The sequence below is a fragment of the Notechis scutatus genome, chromosome 1 (assembly GCF_049901735.1).
Source record: "Notechis scutatus isolate UNSWTSFEM ecotype Mainland chromosome 1, rNotScu1.2, whole genome shotgun sequence".
In the NCBI taxonomy this organism is placed as follows: Eukaryota; Metazoa; Chordata; class Lepidosauria; order Squamata; family Elapidae; genus Notechis; species Notechis scutatus.
Genome location: NC_142009.1, coordinates 70229435 through 70252811, shown reverse-complemented (window position 1 = coordinate 70252811; position 23377 = coordinate 70229435). Strand labels below are relative to the sequence as shown.

Below are 23377 nucleotides of genomic sequence, written 5' to 3'. Positions count from 1 at the left end.
CAATATTTCCAAAGCCATTAATGAAGTATTAGGTGAAAATGGAATATGTAAGTATAACAGCTAAGCAAATTGTGAACATGTTGCTGTATTTTCAGGGTTTTTCCTCCCTTGAACATGATGGAAGATTACATATCTTGATAATCAAGCTTAGATTTCCCCCCCTGAAAGAACGATTAATAGATACATCTGATTATATATAGAGCACTTCATTTGCAATGTTTATACTGACATTGGTCTGTTAAGCAAAACCAACATTCCTGAATACACGCACATTGCTGAAGGTTGACTGTTCTATACCTGTTACAATAAATATTTGGTTTTGAATCTAGATAAGCTTATTCATGCTATTTAATTAACAAATTAGGTCTTAGTTGATAGAACATTTTTTTTTATATTTGGATGTTTTGTGCTGATATTTTATGATATCCAATTTAAATTTATCTTTATAAAAATAAGGTAGAAATATGCATTTAATTAGATAATACATATTTAATATGCCAAATATTCTGCATAAAAGCAATGGAGCTACTGCAGTGACAAAAAGAAAAAATGTTTTTTTTTTAAGTGAAGTCATCCTTGGGATGTTTTTTTCCCCTTACAAAGGATAAATTACTAGATTGGAAGAACCTGCTTTTTGGAGCCTGTAAGTAAATTCGTATTTGTTTGTATTATAAAGTAGTAACTTATTAAATTATTTTAAGCCTAACATTTCTTTTTAAACATTAAAATCAATCCTATGGAATTATGGATATATGAAAAACATTATTGTTTTACTATGTCTTGCCCTGGCAAGTAACAATTACAAGCACAAAAAAATACCCCAAATGATTATTTCTTTTTTTCCCATCTGCTAGTTCTCTTCTATCTCTTGTCTTTTCAATTATGACAGGGAGCTGACTTCTTTCCTGCTCAATTGTTGCATTTTTCCATGGCAGCCTGATTGCCACATCAACTGTCCCACTATTGCCTTCTCATTCCTGCAATCTGTGTACGTTTTGTAAAAGTGCAGCTGGTATGATTTCTTGTTCTCATTATATCCTGTCCGTATCATTATATCTTATCTCTTGTCATGTTCTCAGCATAGCACATCATTTAAGAACTAAAAGCATCTATCGATATAAGTAATGTGATAGGCACTATGTAGACCTTTTGAGAAGATCATGAATATCTTAATTCCTTTAAATGAGTACTTGACTAATGAAAATCTAAAAAAACACCATTACGCAGGCAAGAGCTTGATTCTCATTTCCAATATATTAAAGCTGGAATTTAATTATGTGTTTAATGTTTATTATTTAAGCAAGTACTATCTAAGTCATTGATTTAAGATTTAGAAAATGACAACTTTCTACTTTAAAAACTCGGAAGCTGTATTTTGTATTCCATAACCATTTTAAATGTTAACTAGTAAAATAATTATTCTTTTCTTTCAATACACATTTCTAGCAGGTGAAGAAAAATACCTTGAAATTTGGGTATTATTAAAGAAAACATTTTGAAAATGTTTCTTATTTGAATTTTTAAAAAAGAAATTAGTTAATAATTCAATAGTATGCGGCTGTTGGAACAAATTTTTGAAAAGCAGATGCATGCTTGACTAAGCCTGCATAATAGATCCTGCTGACAGTATGAAATGCCTCAAAAGTAGCTGCTCTGCTCTTTCTATTAACTTAAATAGCAATATGGATAATCACCCAAACTGTGCAACATTTATAAAATTTCTCAGTGGTGAATTGATTTTTACCTTACATTTTCAAAATGTGATACTTAAGTCATAGATGAATGACAGTTTAAATATAGCTATGTTGCAGTTTAAAGGTAACATTAAAATCAGCATTTGGTTAATGAATCTTGCTTTGTTCTATTTTAAAAAAACCAATTAATAATTTTATCCTTATTTTTCCTTAGTCTACTATACATTTTAGTCTTCTCTAAAATTGTATTTTCTTTTCTATATAGTTTGTCACATTTCCCTTTTGTTTAGCTAAACTTGCTAAATAAGTAATGCTCACAGTACAAGATTTTACAGAAAGATGAATTTTATTTTGAGGATTTTTCAGATTATATTACTCTTCCGCTATTGTCTTCAACATTATTGAAAAAAAATTATAACGCATAAGTGTCCAGCTTTGTCTCTTACTAAGGATTAAATCTCTGCCGACAGTTCTTTTGACAATGACCTTGAGGGGTTTTGCATCTTGAAGAAGAAAGCAGAAGCTTGCAGTAAACAAAGTTCACTTCTGACAGATGGATTGAATGACAGAAAGGTTGTGAGTGCCAGAATAGCCCTGGCAGAGGAGGAAATGTTCAGTGGAATCCAACAGGAGAGGAGGTGTGAACAGGTGCAGGGTTGCTGACGGAAGGGGAACCAGATGGAGGGAGCCAGAGCCAGTTTATTTAAAGGAAAAGGCAGAAAACACTGAAAGGCTGTACAGTCAGTGGCTAAAAGTGTGCATGGAAGAAGGTAAAAAAGCAGTAAGCAAAACTGCACAGTGGGACATCAAGCACTTAGCGTAATGACAGTAATTGTGAGTGTAGTTGGAAAGTTGCTATTAAAATCCATTCATCCATTGCTCTAAATAACATAAAGTGTTTCAAACACTTTTTAAATTGACAAGAATAGTGCTTTGTCTGTCAATTTTTGGTAATGTTAACACACAAAAGTTATGATTAGAAAAATGTTGTGGTTCAGGCAAGCCAAATCAAGATGATAATAAGAAAAGGTTTCGATATTAGCTGCAGAGTAGTCTCTTAGTTTTGCTTTGCTTGCAAAGAAATGTCACATTCTGACAAAATGTGAAAGAAATCCATTCCCCTGAAAAGCATGTTATAAAACATACAGAATCTTATTCATCGTCTAATTGTTACTCACAGCAAAAGAAAATGAGGCGTGGTAGGCTGTCCTACAATGCGCTTTATGTCATTTGAGAATAGCTAACAACATAGAAGTATGTAAGGCTTTAAAATATAAGATTTTGCCTTTGTTTTATTTATCACATTCTTGTAAGGGTAGATAGTGTTATTAATTGTTCTGGTTGGTGATTCTTACTATATTGACTGCTTGTGCTGATTGATTTGATTTGAACCATGGCTAAAGTGAGGAAGATCCCACGTATATTCACTATTAATCTAATATTACCTTAAAAATTCTTATTCAGTTCTATAAGAGCATAAATCTTTATTTTTCTTTCTTTACTCCATTATTTTTCTTCTTTTCTTGTGTTTGCTCTTAAATACCCATTAAAACAAAATAAAAATAACACAGATTTAAAAACTGTTTGTATGTTCGTAGGAAGAGCATTTAAGGAGCATTTGGTTTATTAATTTATATTTAAGGTACAGGTGCTAATCCAGAATTCTCGTATGGAGTTTTTGAGTAGCACATTATTCTTTGGAAATTCAGGAAGTTTCAAAACCGGTTTCTGTTGAATCATACAAATCTTAAGACACGCAGGCCCTCTTAACCGTTCCCTAGAGTCTTGTTGCAGGACATATTTTTTTATTTAATACTAAATGCTTAATTTTTTTACCAAAAATTATATGTAAATTATTGCAACATAATCCTATAGAATTATTTTTAATTGATTGTGTGCCATCAAGTCTAAGATGCACATACATTATGTTTAATACAACATAAGATTGAAACCTAAATATTACAGTTTGGACATTTTTGCTACAGTTAGAGCATAATTGCAAGCAATACGTCTTTAACTACAACTTTTTGCTGAGAGCCTTTCTGTGTAAAAGGCAATGAAGCTCAAAATTTCAATATCTAGACAAATTTTGTGGTTGATCCTTATATAAATTATATCTGATTTATCCAAGCTTCCTTTTTCTCTGTTTTTCTTATAATTTATAGTCCTATGTTAGTAGAAATGCCATACTTTAATTATATATTTATAATCCAAACCCAGAATGTAATTCTGTCAAAATGTTATGCAAAATATTTTTCTGTGATTATGGAAAATATTTTTTATGAAAAAGCATGATATTGTTCAAAAACCATCATAATTGCATGTCTCTGATTTTTTCTTATTTATAACCTTAATCTAAATTAAATCTAATATATTTTATTCAAAAAAAAAAAAAAAACAAGACATGACAAGACATGTAAAAAGTGTATTGGGGCTCCTGAGTCTCTATATTAGGCAGAATGAATTAAAAATCTATTTAATCATGTTAAGTTTTGATAAAATATGTTTGTAGTTTTCTTATTCTTGATTAGAAAGCCACATTTCTATTTCAAACTCACAACTTTTAAATTGGTTAAATGTATTATTTAATAAATTAAAATTCAGGAATTGATTTCATATAGTAAGAACAAACAATACCTCAAGTTTCTTCCTGATAGAAGATTAATTCTAACATTTATATTTAATGTTATCAAGCATTTTGATAACAAGCAGAATAGAAGGCCACCTAACACAGGTATTTATAAATAGCTGACATGGTGGTCTGCTCCTCATCCATAGCTTGCTGCACTTTCAGGCTCTGCACTTATTTTTGGTGAATTTCATCCAACATAACTCCCTTTTTTTTGTATGGCAGCATTATTCCTTTCCATCAGTTGACCCTATGTTAATATTGCAAAAGATTGCTGGATGAACTTTTCTGTATGCCTACCTAATTAAAAAGTGTTATTCTGGGCAACTAAAATAGATTTGAAGTCAAAGCAAGATTAACAGTGAACATACAACAAGACAGTATAAAACTTGAACAGCCAAAACCACAGCATACTCAAAATCCTAAACCACTTAATTTTTCATTTGCTATGGCATCAGCCACAAGTCTGAGACAGCACACTTGTCTGGAGGAGTATTGCCCTATTTAGTGCACTTGTCTGGAGGAGTATTGCTCTATTTAGAGCTGTATAGGAAAAGTTTCCAGAAATGATTCCCTAAAACCAGACTCATAGTCTTCCTTGGGTTTAGACAAAGCTTGCTTTTTCTCAGCCAGGACTTCACAAATTCTAGGTACTGGAAAAGAATTTGATAGCATAAACCAATTAACGTGGTAGAGATGTAAAGCTGCATTTAATCAGCCATATTTGTGATATTTAACCTTTCCAACAGTTGATCTCATCCAGAAGTTTCATGTAGGTGTTATATAAGAGTGGAGAGAAAAGTAGAGTTCTCAGGAACTCTATAAAGCAGAGTTCTAGGGCCAGAACTTCATCTACCAACACCGACTGGACTTGCCCCAAGAAGAACCACATCAACATATCCTACATTCTCAATCTCCAAAATTGTTCCAGAGCAATATAATGAACAATTATATCAAAACCAATGAGAGATTGAGGGCTAGGATGTACTAACTCCATCCCAGTCCCACCACAGATAATCTCCAATTGTAATCAATGTTGCATAGTGTCATACATGTCTGTTATCTGACTAAAAAGGTCTAGATAATTCATTTTCTCCAAGATATTCTAGAACTGCAAGTTGACTACATTCTCAATATTATTGGAGACAAGATGAAAATTGTCCAGAACTGGGTCTATGATGATTCCTTGAGGACAAGGTAGAATACTTCTTTAAGATCCAGGCAGACCAACCCCTTCCTCCAGGATGCATTCATCACCACCTATATATAGCCATATGTCCACTCCTGGATCTAATACATATGAGGCCATGCTACCATCTTGATGACTCTGTTCACTTTTGGGAATCAACTGGCTTGCATTCTTCCCATATACCCAGTGCCCTTTATTTATATATTGTGCTTGCATTATGTACTAGTACACAAGAAGTAATATGTAGAAGTAGTATTCCATGAACTCAACTTGCAAGTTTCTGAATAAATAAAAGTACATCTATCTTATTTTGGCCAAATCTCACCTTAATGATCTATATTCAATTCATTTTGTATTCTGAACCCCACTTTATAATCTCCACAATCTTCACTGTACCATATATAACAGAAAACAAATTGGCATGAAGCAAATTTGATGGTACTTAATCTGCAAATGCTGAATTACTTGTGTATTTATTTTACATATAAATGTTAACTAACATTGTGGGGAATGCCGGGGAGGGGGCACAGTGCAGAATTGGCATGGGAAAATTTGTTGCACCCAACTCACCGTGGCCAACTCCTAGTGAGATAACTCACCAAGGCCAGCTCGCTGCAGGATAACTCATGCAGAATAATTCAACAATTCAATTTAATTATTTAAAGTAATTTTTAAAATTGTTTTAATTTTTGTCATAAACGTTTTGTCCCTCCTTTTGCATCCTTTCTTTAATGATTCTATTCCACCATTTCTTCAAAATTAGTGTAATTGTCGTCCCACAGCGAATTGTCCCACGGCAAGTTCACCATGACGAGTTGTCCTGTGGTGAGTTGGCCAATGATGAGTTAGTCACAGCGAGTTGTCCTAAATCCATGCAGAAAATTATCATGAGAGATCTCAAGCAGTAACCTCTTAATGTTATCTGGTGGATAGCAATAGCACTTAGAATTATATAACATCCCATAGGGCTTTATAGCACTCTCTGGTCAATTTACAACATCAATATTTTGTCTCCAACAATTTGGCTCCTCATTTTAGCAACCTAAAAATGATGGAAGGCTGAGTCAACCTTGAACCTATAAGGATCAACCTCCAGACTGTGGGCAGACTTAGCCTGCAATGCTGCATTCTAACCATAGCCACTTTGTTTTCTGTTACATATGGCAGGCTCTCAAATATTGTGGTTATGTGCTAGGTAGAGCTTTATGTCACTAGCTGCACCTTAAATTGCACCCAGGGCCACATTGGAAGCCAGTGCTGCTCATGGAGTAGAAATGTAACGTGAACTGCTTGAGAAGCATACATAAGTAAGTGCCTCTGCAGCTGCATTTTGCACCAACTGCAGCTTCTGAATGCTCTTCAGGACAGCCTCAAGTAGAGCACTTTATAGTAATCCAGGAGGAAAGTAAGGCACAAATGATTGAAAACAAAGCATCCCAAATCAGGCAAGGGTACAACTGGCATGCAACACAAAACTCTGTGAAAGCTTCCTGGTTAGTTTGTGAGATAGTCCAAACAGGAAGTATTGCCAGAAATACTGTTACTTTATTGTAAGGATACATTTATAGAATCTTGCAAGTCTGAAAGTACATCCCCCCGCCGCTTTACAGTCAAAGAGACTAAGGAAAATCCATTCTGAGATGTTTGCCATGCTCCCATTCCTTTGGTGGATTGATATCGTGTTTGTCTGATCATGTCTAGTCTGAGGCTCTTTCTCCTGTCTCCCAAGATCATTTCCATATGCTATCACTTTCTTAGTCATCTCTGTCACCTAGTTTTCATGCAGAAATCATCAGTTTAGGAGGACCCTAGATGGCATGCAAGGTCTGTTTGGGGCAATGCTGGCCCATTCAGAAGAAGAGATCACAGATCCCTGGACCCAGAAGATTCCAAGCCCAGAGCCATTTCATCTTGTCAAGATTGACCTGAAGCCTCTTGTTCCCCATCCAAACCTTAACAGCTTCCAGATACCAAGACAGTATTACTTAGTGTGCAACCAGAGTGCAAAAAGGATTGTTTTAATTATTTAGCACCCTGTATTGCATATTTTAAAATCATTACTCATCTTTGGTATTGATAATGCACATGTTTAATTCAACATGCCTATATCCTTCAATTTTTTACTTATTTTTAAAGAATATCCCCTGTAGAATGATTAAAAAATGATCCCAGAAAAGTCTTAAAATGTGCAGGCCAAGTATAATCAGTCTCTGTGGATGATGATGTTTAATAGCAATTATTAAATTATTTTGGGGGGATAGTAGAATAAAATAATGTATTATTATTTTTGTAATGCATTCTACACCATACTTCTGTTTTTCCTCCTTTCCATGTAGGGTGAGATTTTCCACATGTTATAGACATATACTTGGGATTATGGCTGTGGCTAGGATAACTGGGCTTTCATCAAGCTGTATAAACAGAGGGAATATGCTGATTTAGTGACAATTTAATGTTAATTAGGACATAACTGATAGGAGGTATAATGAGGAAGATTCACTAAGAAAGATGACATATAGACAGCCTGATTTAAAGACTTAGGATCAGGAAAAGAAAAAGCAGAATAAGGAGAAGATGCAAAGAAAAGCAAAAAGGGCTTCTTTCTCTATAAAAGGAAGACAAGAAGCAATATACCAGCTGCTCAGCAAAGGTGACCAAAAAAAAGATAACAAGAAAAAGTAGAATTATTTAACTCCACTTATGGCTTAGGTTTCTCTAAGAATATGTCTTTCACTGGTTATTATGAAAAGCATTCTCAAGGAGCAAGATTCTATCATGAACCTGATAGAAAACATACTCAAAAGGAGTACCTGCTGACCTTGAATGCAACTAAAAATTGCAACCAAGGCAGAAGTCAGACAGCATCCTGTCAGATGTATTTAAAACTAAATTCTTGCACTGAACTCAGAGACTTAACTTGCTTCCTTCCAGCTGTCTGATACTAAAATATATGGTTGTTACAAGAATGATAATTATCTGTGAGGAAGCTATTTCCAGATAGCTTGTTTGCCTTTACTCTCTTTATTATTAACACACGCACACACCAACAGACATTTTCCTTTCTTCAGGATGATGCCAGAACTTGTACTTTCTTCAGGGTTTCATTCAGGCAGAAAGCCCTAGAATTAAATGATATTCACATTACCATTTTCTTCCTATTTTTAACATAGGTTGGGCTCCACCATTAGCCTAAGTTTCATCTATGTTTGGGTATTATTTTCACCCTTCCCATTTAAGGGGTCCTACACCCACCCCTTGAGAGTTTGGGGAACTTTCTGAATAAAATGGGATATGACTTAGGGTTCCCTAAAAATTGGGGACAGATGTTGATAAAAATGGCAGCTAAGATTTGTCTGCACAGAAGCAGTGTGCATGAAGCAATGCCAAATATATTTGAACTGAGAAAGTAATTTTAATATAATGGTTATGAATAACTAGGTATGGCAGTTGCAATTTGGATGTTTTATGTTTAAAGCAAAATTCTCCTCAGTACTGTAGTGATATAATTCTTCAGTATTTTTAGTGGAAGTGTGTGTGTGTATGTGTGCGCGTAATTTATTTAATTTGAATTCCAACCCAACTCCAACTGACTAAATAAATAAATAAATAATAACATAGAAACCAGTAGCAACCAAGCTACAAACAGAACAACAATAGCAAACATGCCTAATGGCACATCTATTTCACATCAAGGTCTGGGAGAACAATTAGGTCTTCAAGGCTTTATGGAATGTCAATGGGGATGTAGGTCTGATTCCAAAGGGCAGATGCTACAAGAAGGAATTCACATTTTCTGGGTCATGTTAAATGATATTGTTGATTTGAAGGGAGCTGGAGCAAGCCAACTCTGCTGCCCTATATTGCCCAGGCAGAAACCATGGGAGGTAGGTAGTCCTTCAAATAACCTAATCTGTGCCATGTAGGACTTTATAGGTAACAAATAATACCTAGAATAATACCCAGGGACAGACTGGCAACCATTGTGGCTTGCAAAGCAGAAATGTCACAAGGGTATGCCAAGGAATGACAATTGCTATCAGTGCTGCTGCACTCTGGACCAGCTGAAACTTCTGAGCAGCTTTCAAGAGCAGCCTGGGGTAGAGTTCATTGCTGTAGTCAAACCACCAGTATAACATGACAAGCTGAGATCAACATTACACTTATTAGTTCTAGACATTAGACTAGACAAGATAACAAGGCACTCTATTTGCAGTGTTAGTAATAGCCAGTTATTTGAATATTTCTCTTCTTTTATCATGCGCTAGAAGATAATAGACCTTAGATCACATTGGTCACCTGAAATTTTTGATGGCTGGCTTCACAATGTGAAGTAGTGTTGTATAAAATTACCTTCCTTATAGCTAGATTCTGAGTTTTCAAATGTACTACCCAAATTTGACTGACCTAGATTTTTTTTTTTCAAAATTAAAGGTTCCACAATTGGTTGTTCTGTCTTCCAGCACTCTTGAAAATCAGGGATGTCCCTTGATTTTGTTCACTGGGGAAAGCATTGTGCCAGCTATTCCAGTTATCAAAGGAATTTTAACATAATTATCTTTTCTAATGATAAGAACATCCCTTACAGAATGAAAGAAAATAACTCTGAAGTAGGATTTTTTTTTTTATCAAAAATCATTCAGATATTAATCATAGTGCCAGACCACTTAAGATTGCAGATTTTAGAAGAGCTAGACCCAACAAATAAAAAGAACTTGATATCTCCTAAATTGACACACTTTTTATTACGTTAAAGTCTCCATCATAAATGGTGATAATGTATTTGTTCAACTTAATTTAGAATTTATCCAGAAGTTGTTAAATGTGTTTTTCTAATAAATCTAGGATGAATACTTTCATACATTTCTGAAAATCCCAAGACATAAAAAAGGAGTATGATTCTTATTATAAATGCTGTCAGGAAATAAAATTGCTGTAAGCTGCCCAGAGTCACTTTGAAATGAGATGGGCAAACAAACAAACAAACAAACAAATAAATATAGCTATATACAATAGTATGGGACCTGAACAGTATGTTGTTAATAGAGAACCAGAATAAAGGCACCTTCCTTAAATATCTATGTGTAGTTTATTGTCTTGTTTCTCTAGAGCAAGCTATTAGTAAATATATATCTGTTTTATCATTTGTTTTACTCTTAGCCATGTATGTTTAAACTATTTTGTACAATTGTTTTTTCTATAACTGTTCTTAAACTTACTTTAAATATTTGCAGTTGTATTATTCACAATTTTGGATAGAAAACTACTTCTAATCTAAAGAAATGAATATAATTACTTAGTATCCTCATCCCAGAGAGCTGCTATTTTGTATTATTCCTGCCCTATGTGTCTTCTGCATTATAAATATAAAATAGATCTTATATGGGGTGGGCTTGCTTTTCTAAAACTTGAGTACTTTCTGAGCTTACCTAGCCTCCCATCTTTTTTCTTTTCTTTTCCTAGATTAGAAAAAGACAACATTCAGCATAGCTTTAGTAATGAGGCAAAGACTCGAGTCCTTCAGGCTCAGCAGAGAGAGCAGGATCTGACACAGAAGATGCGGCAAATGGAGGCCCAGCATGATAAAACTGGTAGGTGGTCGGGAAAGATTAGAGCTGGGCACTCACTCACAAGCCCGGCCCATGCCTTACTGTGAAATGACATCAGGAACACCTGTAACCTTTGGCTGGCCGAAGGGAGCAGATGCTAACTACACCGGAGATTCCGAATTACATATTAGTTAGCGTTTAAAAGAGAAAATGGAAAGTATTGCCCACTGTCTGTTGATTTCAGAGTGCTGCTCTCACATCTGTTGCACCATCTGGATTATGAGTTTATTTACCTGTGTTCAAGAAACGTAAAGCTGAGAGGGACCACAACAAAGTAGAAAAACAAAGGGTTTATTTTTGGCTGGATTTTTAGGCACACATGTTATATAAAGAAAATAGCATCAGAAGCTCTGCAGGAAATGCTCTGAGCTTACAGTTAAAGTCTCCTGAATAGTACTGAACAGTTCCCACAGTACACACATTATAGCTACTCTAAAAGCTTAATGAGTTTGCTTCAGAATCCAAACTGGAGAAAAGCTGTAGCCATTAATTGGTACTTAATTCACTGTCGCAGCTGGATGTAATTCACTGGCTCCAAATTAATATGTTCCTTTATTTAATCTTCGTCGCTTCACACATTTTTGGAATTTGTGTTTTCTGTCCTCCTCAAATTTAGCTATAACTTTTATCTTTTGTAGCTACAAGAATTTGCAGTACAGAGTTTAAATTGATAAGTATGGGATTTTGGCAACAGCTGGTAATATGACTGAAACCTGATGTCTTTCAATACAGTATTTTAGTTTAGCTAACTTATCTTTCTTTACCTTTATAGTGTGAAGGTGAAATTGTTTCATGGAAATTCTGACAATATCTGTGTAGTTTTTTAACATTGCTTTTTTAGGTTTACGTCAGAATGTACTATGTGTTTAACAGCAAATCAAAACAAATTTCCATATACAGAATTGCAGAAAATACTCCCAAAGTGTGCATTTTCAGAACTCAACCTCTGAAACCAAAATTGTAATTAATTTAAATGTGTAATTATGAAAATAACCATTGTGGTAGTTAGCCATGAATCATATATCTCCAACCTTCCTAAACCTGTGTGTGTATACAATCTAACTAGTTACAAATTGATATTTGTGAAAGGGAAAAGAAAATGAAATTCAATCATGATTTTACTTTTTCTAAATATTTATACATTTCCCCAAAATTGATAGTAATTATGGGGAGTTACCCATAATCTAAATTTGCAAGTTAGGAATGCAGAAAAATGTCGATTCAAGTCAGATTTCACAGATTTCCTATTGTGTTTATAATGTAATGTACCACCTTCACAAGTGTGCATGCACAGTGGCTTCTGTGAGATGAGGTTAACTTACCTAAAGATTTGCTTTGATTAAAATAAATGTCTATGCCACTTTTCCAACAAACTAGAACTATTATCATTAAATATATTCCAAAGGCCACTGTTCATGTTAAATCTTATATGGTGTGAACTTGCTTCTGTGTCTGAATATAATCTGCATACTTTTTCATTCAGGAGTTGTGAAACAACACTGTAAAAAGTAAATGAATTGTAGAATTTCAGGAAATTAATTACAACATGTTAAATTAAATCTGATCATGCCCATGATATGCAAAAAAATTTTTTAATAAAGTTTTATTTGGGTTTTCACACACAAAATACAAGTAAAACATCTTTTTTGAAAATAGCATGGTCCCGGGTTGAACTTCTTTATACAGACACAAAACTCAATTTCATGCTCCTTTTTGTATTCTATTCCATATCTTATACTATTTTACATTTTCTATATAGTTTTTCCCTTCTTTTAATTTTCTCAATTTTATTTTGATTATCTCATCTCAATTCAAATCATTATATTTATACTTTTGTCTGTTCTGTTTCAATTTCATTAAACAAATTTTTCTCATTAAACAAATTTTCTCCTGTAGTTACTAATTGGAGTATGACACCTTTATATCTTTTAATTACATCCATTCAACTCTTATTTAAACTTCAATATATACCTTAAGTTTATGACCTTCAATATAATACGTAATACACATAACTTCCAATCGAATTCTGCTTGGCACATTCTTATAATACACACTATATTCTTTTTTTTAAAAAAGAAAGATTGTAAATATATGTAATTATAAACCCTTATTCCATTCCAGTTCAGTTCTATCATTAATAATCATTAAAACCATAACATCTTTAACACTTCTTTTCAATTAAATATCATACTTCCTTAAAAACACATATAATCTCCATAATTAATTTTTCCCTTATTTCTCTTCACATATGTTTTATAAATCATTAAATATACCTTTTGTTACATTTATTTATTGTCAAGCATTCCACTGAATTATGATAGCTATTTTATCAGACATTTTAATCATACATTGTTTCATATTTTCTAAAATTATTTCTGCTTCTAATATAACCATACTATCTTATGTACCTTTGCAGAATCCCTTTTTCCATTAAGTTTTCACTCATTATCTCTAAATAGGGCCTGTTTCTCTATATTTTGCTTCTGTCCTTTATAACTTCTTTTTCTTTCTTTCTTCCCTCTCATCTTCTCCCTCCCCTTTTTACCCCTTGTCTCTCTATTTCTAATTCTCTCTTCTGCATTTCCCTCTTCTGTTGCTTTCTGATTTTATACTTATTTTTCACTCTTTTTTTTTTTTTTTTGGAGTTGTTTTTCCCAATCTTAAACTTTCCATTCTCTTTCTCCCCTTTCCTTTTTCCCCCATCTAAGATTACTTGTTCATTAAAGATGGCTTCTTCTTTGGCCTTCCGGTTTGTGGCTCGAGGCGGCGGGGTTTCGCGATCTCTGCGATCCCGCCGCGCTAGCCGCTTTGGTTCCTCCGACCCAGACGGGTCCGGAGGATAAGGTTGCCCGTAGAGGCAACCGAAGAGAGGAGGATCCGGACAAGGGGTTGGGGTGTTCGCAGACCCCTTCCCCACCCGACATAACCTCCTTTTCTCAAGTCGGTCCAGCGGCGGTCAGCAATGGCCGCCACGAAGAAGCCAGCAACCGGACAAGATCGTGCTGGAGGAAGAAGGAGAAATTTTGAAGCGAAAGTTTTTTGGCTGAACTGGGATTAGAAGATATATTTAATACCCTGAAATCTAAGATTTGGTTTTTGTTTGAAAGATACTTTGTTTCCAGAAGAGATTGGCAAGCGGCAAGTGAAAGTGTTTTCAAGTGAAAGTTTACTCTCCTTCCACATGGAATTAACAAATGAATGCTGAAAATACTACTATTCTATAAAAGGTAAAAATCTAAAGCTTCTTGTTATAAATGGGAAGGGAGAGGACAAAAGGAAAATTTATACTAAGATTTTGTTGAAGGAGATGCCTGGAAGATTTTAGAGATTGGAAGTTACTGTAATAAGAACTTAAAATACAGACTGGTTTTCTTTTTCTCCCTTTGCAACTGATTTTAACCCAGGAAGAAGGGAAGAACTTTGTGCTTTGTTTGGATTGTTTGGTGACTTTGGGACTTTGGGATTTGCTTTAAGCTTGGAAATATCTTTGGCTGTTTTAAGAAGAAGAGGATTTACAATGACTTTATCTGCTGATGAACTGAGAGAGGAATATGGCAAAATAAAGAAAGACGATGTGGGAGACATTTTTGCTTTTTAGAAATGGCGCTTGCTACTTATCAGCAAATACAACAATTGATGGAAGAAGAAGAAGAAGAAGAAGAAGCCATCTTTAATGAACCCATAGAGGTGCTTAAGAAAGGAAGAAGAAAGAAAGGGGAAAAAAAGGATATAAGACTTAAAAAAATATCTAAGAAAGAGAAAAATAAGATGCAAAATCAATATAAGGCTAGAAAGCAAAAGGAAGGAGAAATACAACAGAGAGGGGAAGTTAAGGGGGTAAAAAGACCAGATGGGATAAGACAGAGAGGAAGAAGTGGGGAAAAGGCCACGAGGGTATCAAACAAGATGTGAAAAAGAAATGGTTTTTAGGGATAAAGGGTAATATAATTTGGTTTTAAAAGGATTCTGCAAGGTACATATGATAGTATTGTAGTATCTGTATTAGAAATAGAAAATTATAATTTTATAAGATTTGAGTAAAGACTAAAATATTAAAGGTTTAATAATGGTAGAATTTAAGATTTAATAAAATATTAAAAGGAAGGTCTAAAATATTTAGATTAAATATAGATTTTAATTGACTATTGTGTGGATGTTAGTATGAATATATTATTGTAATACTTGCTTTTGAAATAGATAATTGGAATGTTATGAGATTTAATGTTTAATGACATATTTAATTATGTTATGGATTCACTATTTTCTTTTGTAAGTAGTATGTACTAAGCAGAATCAGATAGGGAATTTGGAGTTACCTTAAATGTTAATTTAGAGGTGCGATGGAAAGGCATCATACTTTGATTTGTGATTTCAGGAGAAATTCTTTTATTTTACTATGGGGAATGAAATATATAGACAATTGGAAAACAATGGACAAAGGATAGAAATATAATGATTTAAATTAAGTTAATAAACAAAATAGAATTAAGAAGAGAGGAAAGCGGGGAGAAGTTATAAAGAAATTACAGAATGGTAATTAAGATAGGTAATGGCATATAAGATGAATATGAATTTAATTGAAGTCCATACAAAGAGTGGTAATCCGGGCCAAGCTACTTTTTGAAAAAGAAGTTTTACTTTATGTGTTTTGTGTGTCTATGTCTATGTGAGATTTAGTAAAACCTTGGAGGAAAGCGGGAGGAGAATAATTGCAAATAAGACAGAGGAAATATGAATATGATGATTAAATTTAATGAGAAGAAATGAGAGTGCTAAAAGATATTTAAGTAGAAATGGGATATATTAAAATCACACTGTATAAAATATTGTATTATCTGCCTTGTAAAAACTTACAAGGGAAAGAGGTTTAATGTGTACAAGGTTTATGTTTTGTTTGTCTTCAAAAATTAATAAAATTTGTTTAAAAAAAAAAAAGATGGCTTCTTCTTTGTCGCAATCTTCTTGTTCTGCAGGCATTTCTTGTTGTTTCTCATAATTCCAAATCTCCATTTCTAAAAACTGAAATACGAAGCCAAAAGAACCTCTCCCTTCTTGTGCATCTTCTTTGTACTTTTTAAGTTCCATTTTCAGTTCTTCTAAAAGTGGAGCCATTTTAAAAAGTTTTAAACAACCACACGATTGATTTTAGTCATTCAAAACAATAACCAAGAATCCAGAAATCATCAAGTAATCCAGATAGTCCCAAGTTATATCTTCTTATTTCTTTTTCGACTTTCTCTTCCTTGGGTTTTTGTTGCGATATTTCAGTTAGAATGTATCTTTTGGAAGTCTTGTTGAGATTTTGCTGTAAGTTCTTTTTTAATTCCAGGCAGTCTCCTCCCTTCCAGATCCTACCATTTTATTCTTCCTCTCTCCTTTCCTGTTTTCAAAAGCTTTTAATTATCCAGAAATCTTTATTATCCCTTTGACTTTTTATTTTCAGCATTAAATGCCTATTGATGTCAGTGGATTTTTTTCCAATTTCTTGCTTAAGTCTCTTAGCTGTCAGTATAGGAAAAGGAGAAAACCAAATCTTTTCCCTTTTCTCTCTCCTTCGCAGCTTAAAAATCTTAGGGAACAATGTTATTGTTTTTTAACAGTTTCAATTCCAGGGTACCTTATTTGTTGCTTTTGCTGTTTGACCCGGTCAACCAAAACTTTCTCTTCTTATCTTCCTTCTGCACATTCTTTTCCGGTCGAGTTCTTCTTTGTGGTGGTCATTTCTGACCACCGCTGCAACCACCTTTGGGAAAGGGAGTAATGGCCAGCTGGGGAGGAGAGATGCGGCTCTCCTCAACCCTGCTGGCAGTCTCCCCCCTCTTCACCACCTCTACGGGGTGGCTTAGCCCCGAAACCAGCCGGCTCGGGGCGCTCCAGCAGCGAGCACGGATCAAAGCCTCGCAGAGATGAGGTTTCGGTCTGTCGCTGAAGAAGCTCAAACCGGAAGTCCAACCCATGATATGCAAAATTGAAGATGCTCAAATATTTGTTAAATTTTATGGGTTTTTTTATTTTTAGAGTTGGGTGAATTTGTAAGGCTTTATTTCTTTTCTACAAGCCTTTGCTTTTTCTATCTTTGAAAGAAGGCTAGAGGTGCCTTTTGTTTTGCAAAAATATATTTCACTATTTCCCCCTCAATGTGTTACTTTTGTTTTGATTTCTCACACACATGACTGCATAGCTTCTGATCCATCTAATATGATAATAAAGTTTGCAGATGATATCACCATGCTGGGTCTTTTTACAGGAGGGGATCAATCAGCATACAGGAAAGAAGTCCAGAAGTTATCTACATGGTGCTCATAAAACAGCTTGCATCTAAACACCAGCAAGACAAAGTGTTAGACTTCCAGAAGCAGAGAGAGGAACCTGCCCCACTCTACATCAAGGGGAGCTGTGTGGAGAGGGTCTCCTCTTTCAAATTCCTGGGAATGCACCTTAGCCAAGATCTCACCTGGATCTCCCAGGTGGTTAGAAAGGCCCAATAGAGACTCCATTTTCTTAGGGTCTTGTGGAAAAAATCAGGTGGAACAATGGCTGATACTTCCTTCTACTGGTCCATGATAGAAAGTGCCCTCACATATTGTGTTACCGTGTGGTACGCTGGCTTAACAGCCGCGGACAGGAAGGCATTACAGAGGGTGATGAGCACACACAAAAAATCATGGGCTGCCCCTAACCCCACTGGATGAAATTGCCAGGTCGCGCTGTCTCAGTAGAGTGAGGAAAATCCTAAGGGATGACTCACATCCTGGACACTATTTCTTTATTGTCCTACCATCGGGCAGGAGATATAGAAGCATAGCCAGCCGGACAAATAGGTTGAAAAATAGCTTTTACCCATGGGCCGTCAGACTACTAAACACAGCATAACACCACAATCAGGCTTAATGTGATAGACTTACAGTGCCAATATATATAGTGGTGTAATATTATAGATATATGGAAATGTGTGCTAGTTTATTACTTATTTGGGGTTAGGGGTTTCTTTTCTTATTTATTGATTTATTGAGATGTATTCTGTGTTCTTGGTTGGGCTGCACCAAGGGAGGCTCATTCAATTTCATTGTACACATGTTGCGCATTGACAGTAAAGGTTTGAACTTGAACAGTTCTGTAGCAATAGAACTGCGATGATTTGTTTGTTGAATAAAGGATGCTGGTCTGTGCCTCTACCTGAAGACAGGTCAGAATGGCAGAGGGTCTGTGCACTTACTAGTTATGTTTTCAGTTGGAAGTATTTCCTAGTTGGTGGCCCCAAATTAGGAGAAATCCGGAGCAGTGCGGTAGTTCACAAAAGCTTATGCCTTTTAATAAATATGTGTTAGTCTGAAAAGGTGATACAAGACTCCTGATTTTTGGCCATCTTAAACTAACACGTTTACAGTGTCTAGTACGTGGCATACACCAGTGCATAGTGGATGTCGTTGTTTTTCTGATAGTAGATTGCGACTGGGTTTTTTTTTTCCTGTTCATGCTTGGCACCTTAATTCTACTTCTCAAAATCTGGTATGAGAATCAAAGGCAATTTTATTATTGATGTTAAGGTCATTACTTTTGATTGACTCATATGCCACCAAGACAGAATGCATTTAGATACCAACTTAGATAAGTCTGGTTTGAAATCTTTGAAGTGGGATAAGTGCTGCTTTAGTTTTATTTGTTTGTTATTGCCTACTGATACAATGGGGTTATTCATCTCCCCTTTTTAAAGAAATGAAGTTTTATGGTTTTGTATTTTATGTTGTTATCTTTGTTCTAATATCTATTTAATCTACTTGTAGAATATATTTTTAAAAGAAGAATGGGATTAATTTTAAAATAAATGTACATTCTTTTATACTGCTTAAGGAAGTGTCCTGATCAGGCAAACCTGTTTTTTCTAATTATTAATATCACATAACCTGCTTGCTCTTGGTCAAGCTAGCCTGTAACAGATTCACTATCAATACCTTGAATTAATCGAATTATGCCAAAGTTCTGAGTTTTATATATGATTGCCATGTCCCAGCTCATGAATAATCGTGAATGATTACTTATTTTATATATTTATTTGAATGATTTGTATGGCTGCCCATCTTTCAAAGTGCAACTTGGGCATTTTCACAGAAGAAAAACCAAAAACAAAAGTTAGCTTGTTTAGTTACCATCTTTTGCTGGTCATTCTTCTTACATAGCCAGAATAGCATTTAATTGACAGCCATCTTAATTTGAAACTGTGTTGTGTTTGAATTCTGCAGTAGTGACACAAATCCTAGCAGGCCAGTTTTTTTCTATAAATGAACATAAGTATTTGCTTTATGATTTCATTCCACATAAATGTATTAGAGGGAAAGGGACTATTGGTGACATCTTTCTACATTCTAAAGAACACTTCTGTGCATAAGCAGCTGTGACTTGGCACAGATATGCAGAACCAGTTGTCATTTAGTCTTTTCACTCATCTCTGTAAGATCTCCATTAATCTGCTTACATTGAGAATGGTAGTTCATGTCAAGTGATTTTTTTAAAGAAAGAAATACAATAATGAAAAAGTAAAAAACATAGGAGAAAAAAAATAGAAAAAGAACTAATCTGAATAGTAATTACATTAAATCATATGGAGTTTTATCTGTTATTTCATTATTTATTATAATGTTACTTTTTCAGATAGATTCCTAATCATATTTTTCCTGCAATTCCTATCCTTTCTAATGATCTTCATTCTCAAATTAATTGAAAATTTCTATCAGTCAGATGGAATAAGGCAGGATTAAGGATGTTTGTAAACATCTGACAAATTATGGGATTGGTATTTTCATTAAAAAATGTGGATAAAACCTTTATGAATGGTATAGATTAGCTATATTTATGATATTTTCCTCTTGTTAATATAATGATATTCCACAATGTGCTGCACAGATTCAGTACTATACATTGATTGATATTGTGAGAGAGATGTCAAGTGACAGATTCAAGTATTTCATGTTCATACTTCATAATTTTGCTATATGTTTATATTTCAAAAAAACCATTGTGGGCAACTAACCCACATGAAAATCATGATGTGTGTGTATGTAATCCATCATGCTATTTTTTGTAGTACTGGTATCAGGCAGAACACCTAAAATGAGTAAGAAACAGTAAGCTGAAGAAATTAAAAGGTAAGTAAGAAAAAAGGAAAGGAAGTGTAGGTAAAATCAGTTTATACCATCTCTATCTTTGCTAACATTATGACCTGCCATTGCTTCTACCAGGCCCATATACCAGCTCATACAATGCCTTACTTTTTTTTATTTTTTCTTTTTCTCTTACAGGAATTCATCAACCCTATCAAAAAATGACTTTCTTCTCCTTCCTCTCAACCTATTTGCAATTCAGTCCTTTATTCTTTCTTCATGACCAAATCACTTCAATATATTTCTTCTTCATTAAGCATTCATACATTCTTGACCCTATCTAAATCATCTTATTTTCCCACACATTAAGTATCCTGTTCCACTATTTTCAATATGTTTTTAAGTTTCTTTTGTTATGTCATCATTAAATAGACTGGGTTTTTTTTCCTATCCACCTTTTATGTAATACACATTTTGGACATTGCTTATTGGTAAATAATGTATATATTGGAGCTAGCCAATCAGTAGTCCTGTCTTCTTAGTAGGTATTATCATGGATGCACTGACCTTGTCAAGAGCAGATGCCATTGGCATACTAGCTTAAGTTGGGCAAAGATACTCCTATTTTCATCTTCTTGGGCATCTGTTTCTTGGTGAATCCAGATGCACTCACAGACTGCAAACCTGATTCTTTAGGGAAGTGTTGCTCCATTTAAAACAGGTTGCATTGCAGTTCCAGAATCCATCTCTCTCTCTCTCAAGCACTTCTGCCGAAGATTGGCTTCTTATTATGAGGAATTTTGTCATATCCTCATTGTGTTTAAACTGAAGTATATACATGAATTTGTAAGCATAGAAAGTACATCATTAGAATCTGCTAATTTTAATTAGAATGAATGTACGAGATTTGTGCGTAGAAAATTTCGTTGTATCATCTATCTTCTATTCTTAATGTGGTAGATCTTTCATAAAGTGATTTGGAATAGCTGCACTAGAAAAATCAGTGTAGATGTAACAACAGTGGCAAATTACAACATCTTTGCCATTGAAGCTGTAGTACATTCTTTAAAATGGGCTCTACCTTCTGTTGATTTATTCTGAATTTCCTCCACCATTGCTATGGTTGGCATCCCCATTTTCATTCCTCTGAACTTCCTGGAAAACCAGTAGGCCTGCCTTGGGGTATCAGCATAGAGAAAATATTCAGAGGCAGTAGCCTCTCCCATTTCTTTAAAAAATATGGACTTCCTACAACCTAAATCACATTCAGAATTAATGTTTATGAATAATAAACTACCATATTTTTTTCTCCATAAGATACACTTCCCCCCCCAAAAAAGTGGGTGGAAATGTCTGTGTGTCTTAATGGAGCGAAATTTGCATCACAGACTGTGAAGTGTATTACCTCAGGAGTCCCTGGTGGACCGGTGCCATTCCTTTGGTGAATAGGAGCTGGGCCGCAGCAGTGGGGTCCTTTTACACTGCTGAACCCCTCCTCTTCTGTCTTTGTCATTGCCCACCTCTTCCGTCTCTTTTCCACAGTGCAGGAGTCAATAGGCAGAGCTGGCACATGAGAGAACACCTATCTGTGGTTAGGGTTGTTGTTTTTTCTTGTTTTCCTCCTCTAAGTGCATCTTATGGTCAGGTGTGTCTTATGGAGCAAAAAAAAATACAGTATATTCTCCTAATTAAATAGTCATCTTACTGCCCTGAATAGATCATAATTAAAAAAGATGCCCTGCCTGAAATCATTTGGGGTGATAATCCTTCACTTGCCATGGAGGTAATAAATTTCTGAACTATTAAATTGAGAGGAGCCAGTTTGGTGTAGTGGTTAGAATAAATGTAAAGTTTTTCCCTGTCCAGTCATGTCCAACTCTATAAGGGGCAGTGCTCATTTCCATTTCTTAGCAGAGGAGTCAGCATTGTCTGAAGACACTTCTGTGGTCATATGGCTACCATGATCATATGTGAGGCATGGAAAATGCTGTTACCTTCCCACTAAAGTGGTACCTATTTATCTACTTGTATTTATGTGCTTTTGAACTACTAGGTTTTCAGGAGCTGGGGCAAGTAAGGGGAGCTTGTGTGGCGCTTGGATCTCAAACTCAAGCTATCAGCTTTCTAGCTGACAAGCTCAGCATGTTTAACTGCTGAACCATCATGCCCCCTGTGTTTAGAATATCACACTACAAAATGGGAACATGTGTTTTAGTCTCATCTAAGACACAAAGAAAGCCTTTAGGTTAATCACTTTCTCTCAGTCCTAGGAAGAAAGCCTAAACCTTTCAAAAATACTGCCAAAAAACTCCAGGGATTAGTCCTGGAAGTCACCAGAAATCCATAATGATTTGAAAGTATCCCCCCCACCCCCACCCCCACCCCCAAAACTACCCTAACCTTAGGGATTCCTGAGGCAAACTACTGAATACTACCACTATCTCAAATATTGCAAATAAATGTTTTAAAAGGCCAGCCTTAACTTCTGGCCAAAAGGAGAAACAATCCAAATGGTGTATGAACTATCAGCAGCAGCTTGCCACTAGTCATGGCTCTATTCAGTATAACAGCTGCAGAATAATATGCTTCCTCTACCATAGAAGGGCTGTCTTATTCGAACTTTTATTCCTTTAATTGACAGACAATTAGTTGGAGGAGTATCCTGGTATCAGATCCAGCAGCAGTCCTTTGATTCTGTATTTTCTCTGGTATTTTCAATTTGCAGATTAATTCATGAGATAACTTAGGCCTCCAGGCAAAAATGATTTTGATGATATCATATTATAGCAGAAATATTTTCCCAAGGCCTCATTATTTACATCTAGACTAAAATAGATAAGGGCAAAGCAGGATATATTGCTGGAGGACCATATTACAGTATAAGAATGTAGGGTAGGGTAGGGTAGAATAGAATAGAATAGAATAGAATAGAATAGAATAGAATAGAATAGAATAGAATAGAATAGAATAGGAGAGTTGGAAGGGACCTTGGAGGTCTGCTCGGGCAGGAAGCCCTATACCATTTCAGACAAATGGTTGTCCAATCTCTTCTTAAAACTTCCAGTGTTGGAGAATTCACAACTTCTGGAGGCAAGTTATTCCACTGGTTAATTGTTCTAACTGTCAGGAAATCTCTTCTTAGTTCTAGGTTGCTTCTCTTT

The 23377-nt window shown here is 34.9% G+C and overlaps 1 protein-coding gene across 5 annotated transcripts in view; it reads left to right on the top strand.

Annotated features, from left to right (window-relative positions):
* SDCCAG8 (SHH signaling and ciliogenesis regulator SDCCAG8) overlaps positions 1-23377 on the top strand; it is a 117749-nt gene that overhangs the window by 50058 nt on the left and 44314 nt on the right. For all 5 annotated transcript variants that reach the window (XM_087967159.1, XM_026669409.2, XM_026669408.2 and 2 more), the window contains one exon: positions 10973-11100. In XM_087967159.1, the coding sequence (XP_087823285.1) occupies positions 10973-11100 (128 nt within the window). The remainder of the gene's footprint in view (positions 1-10972; positions 11101-23377) is intronic.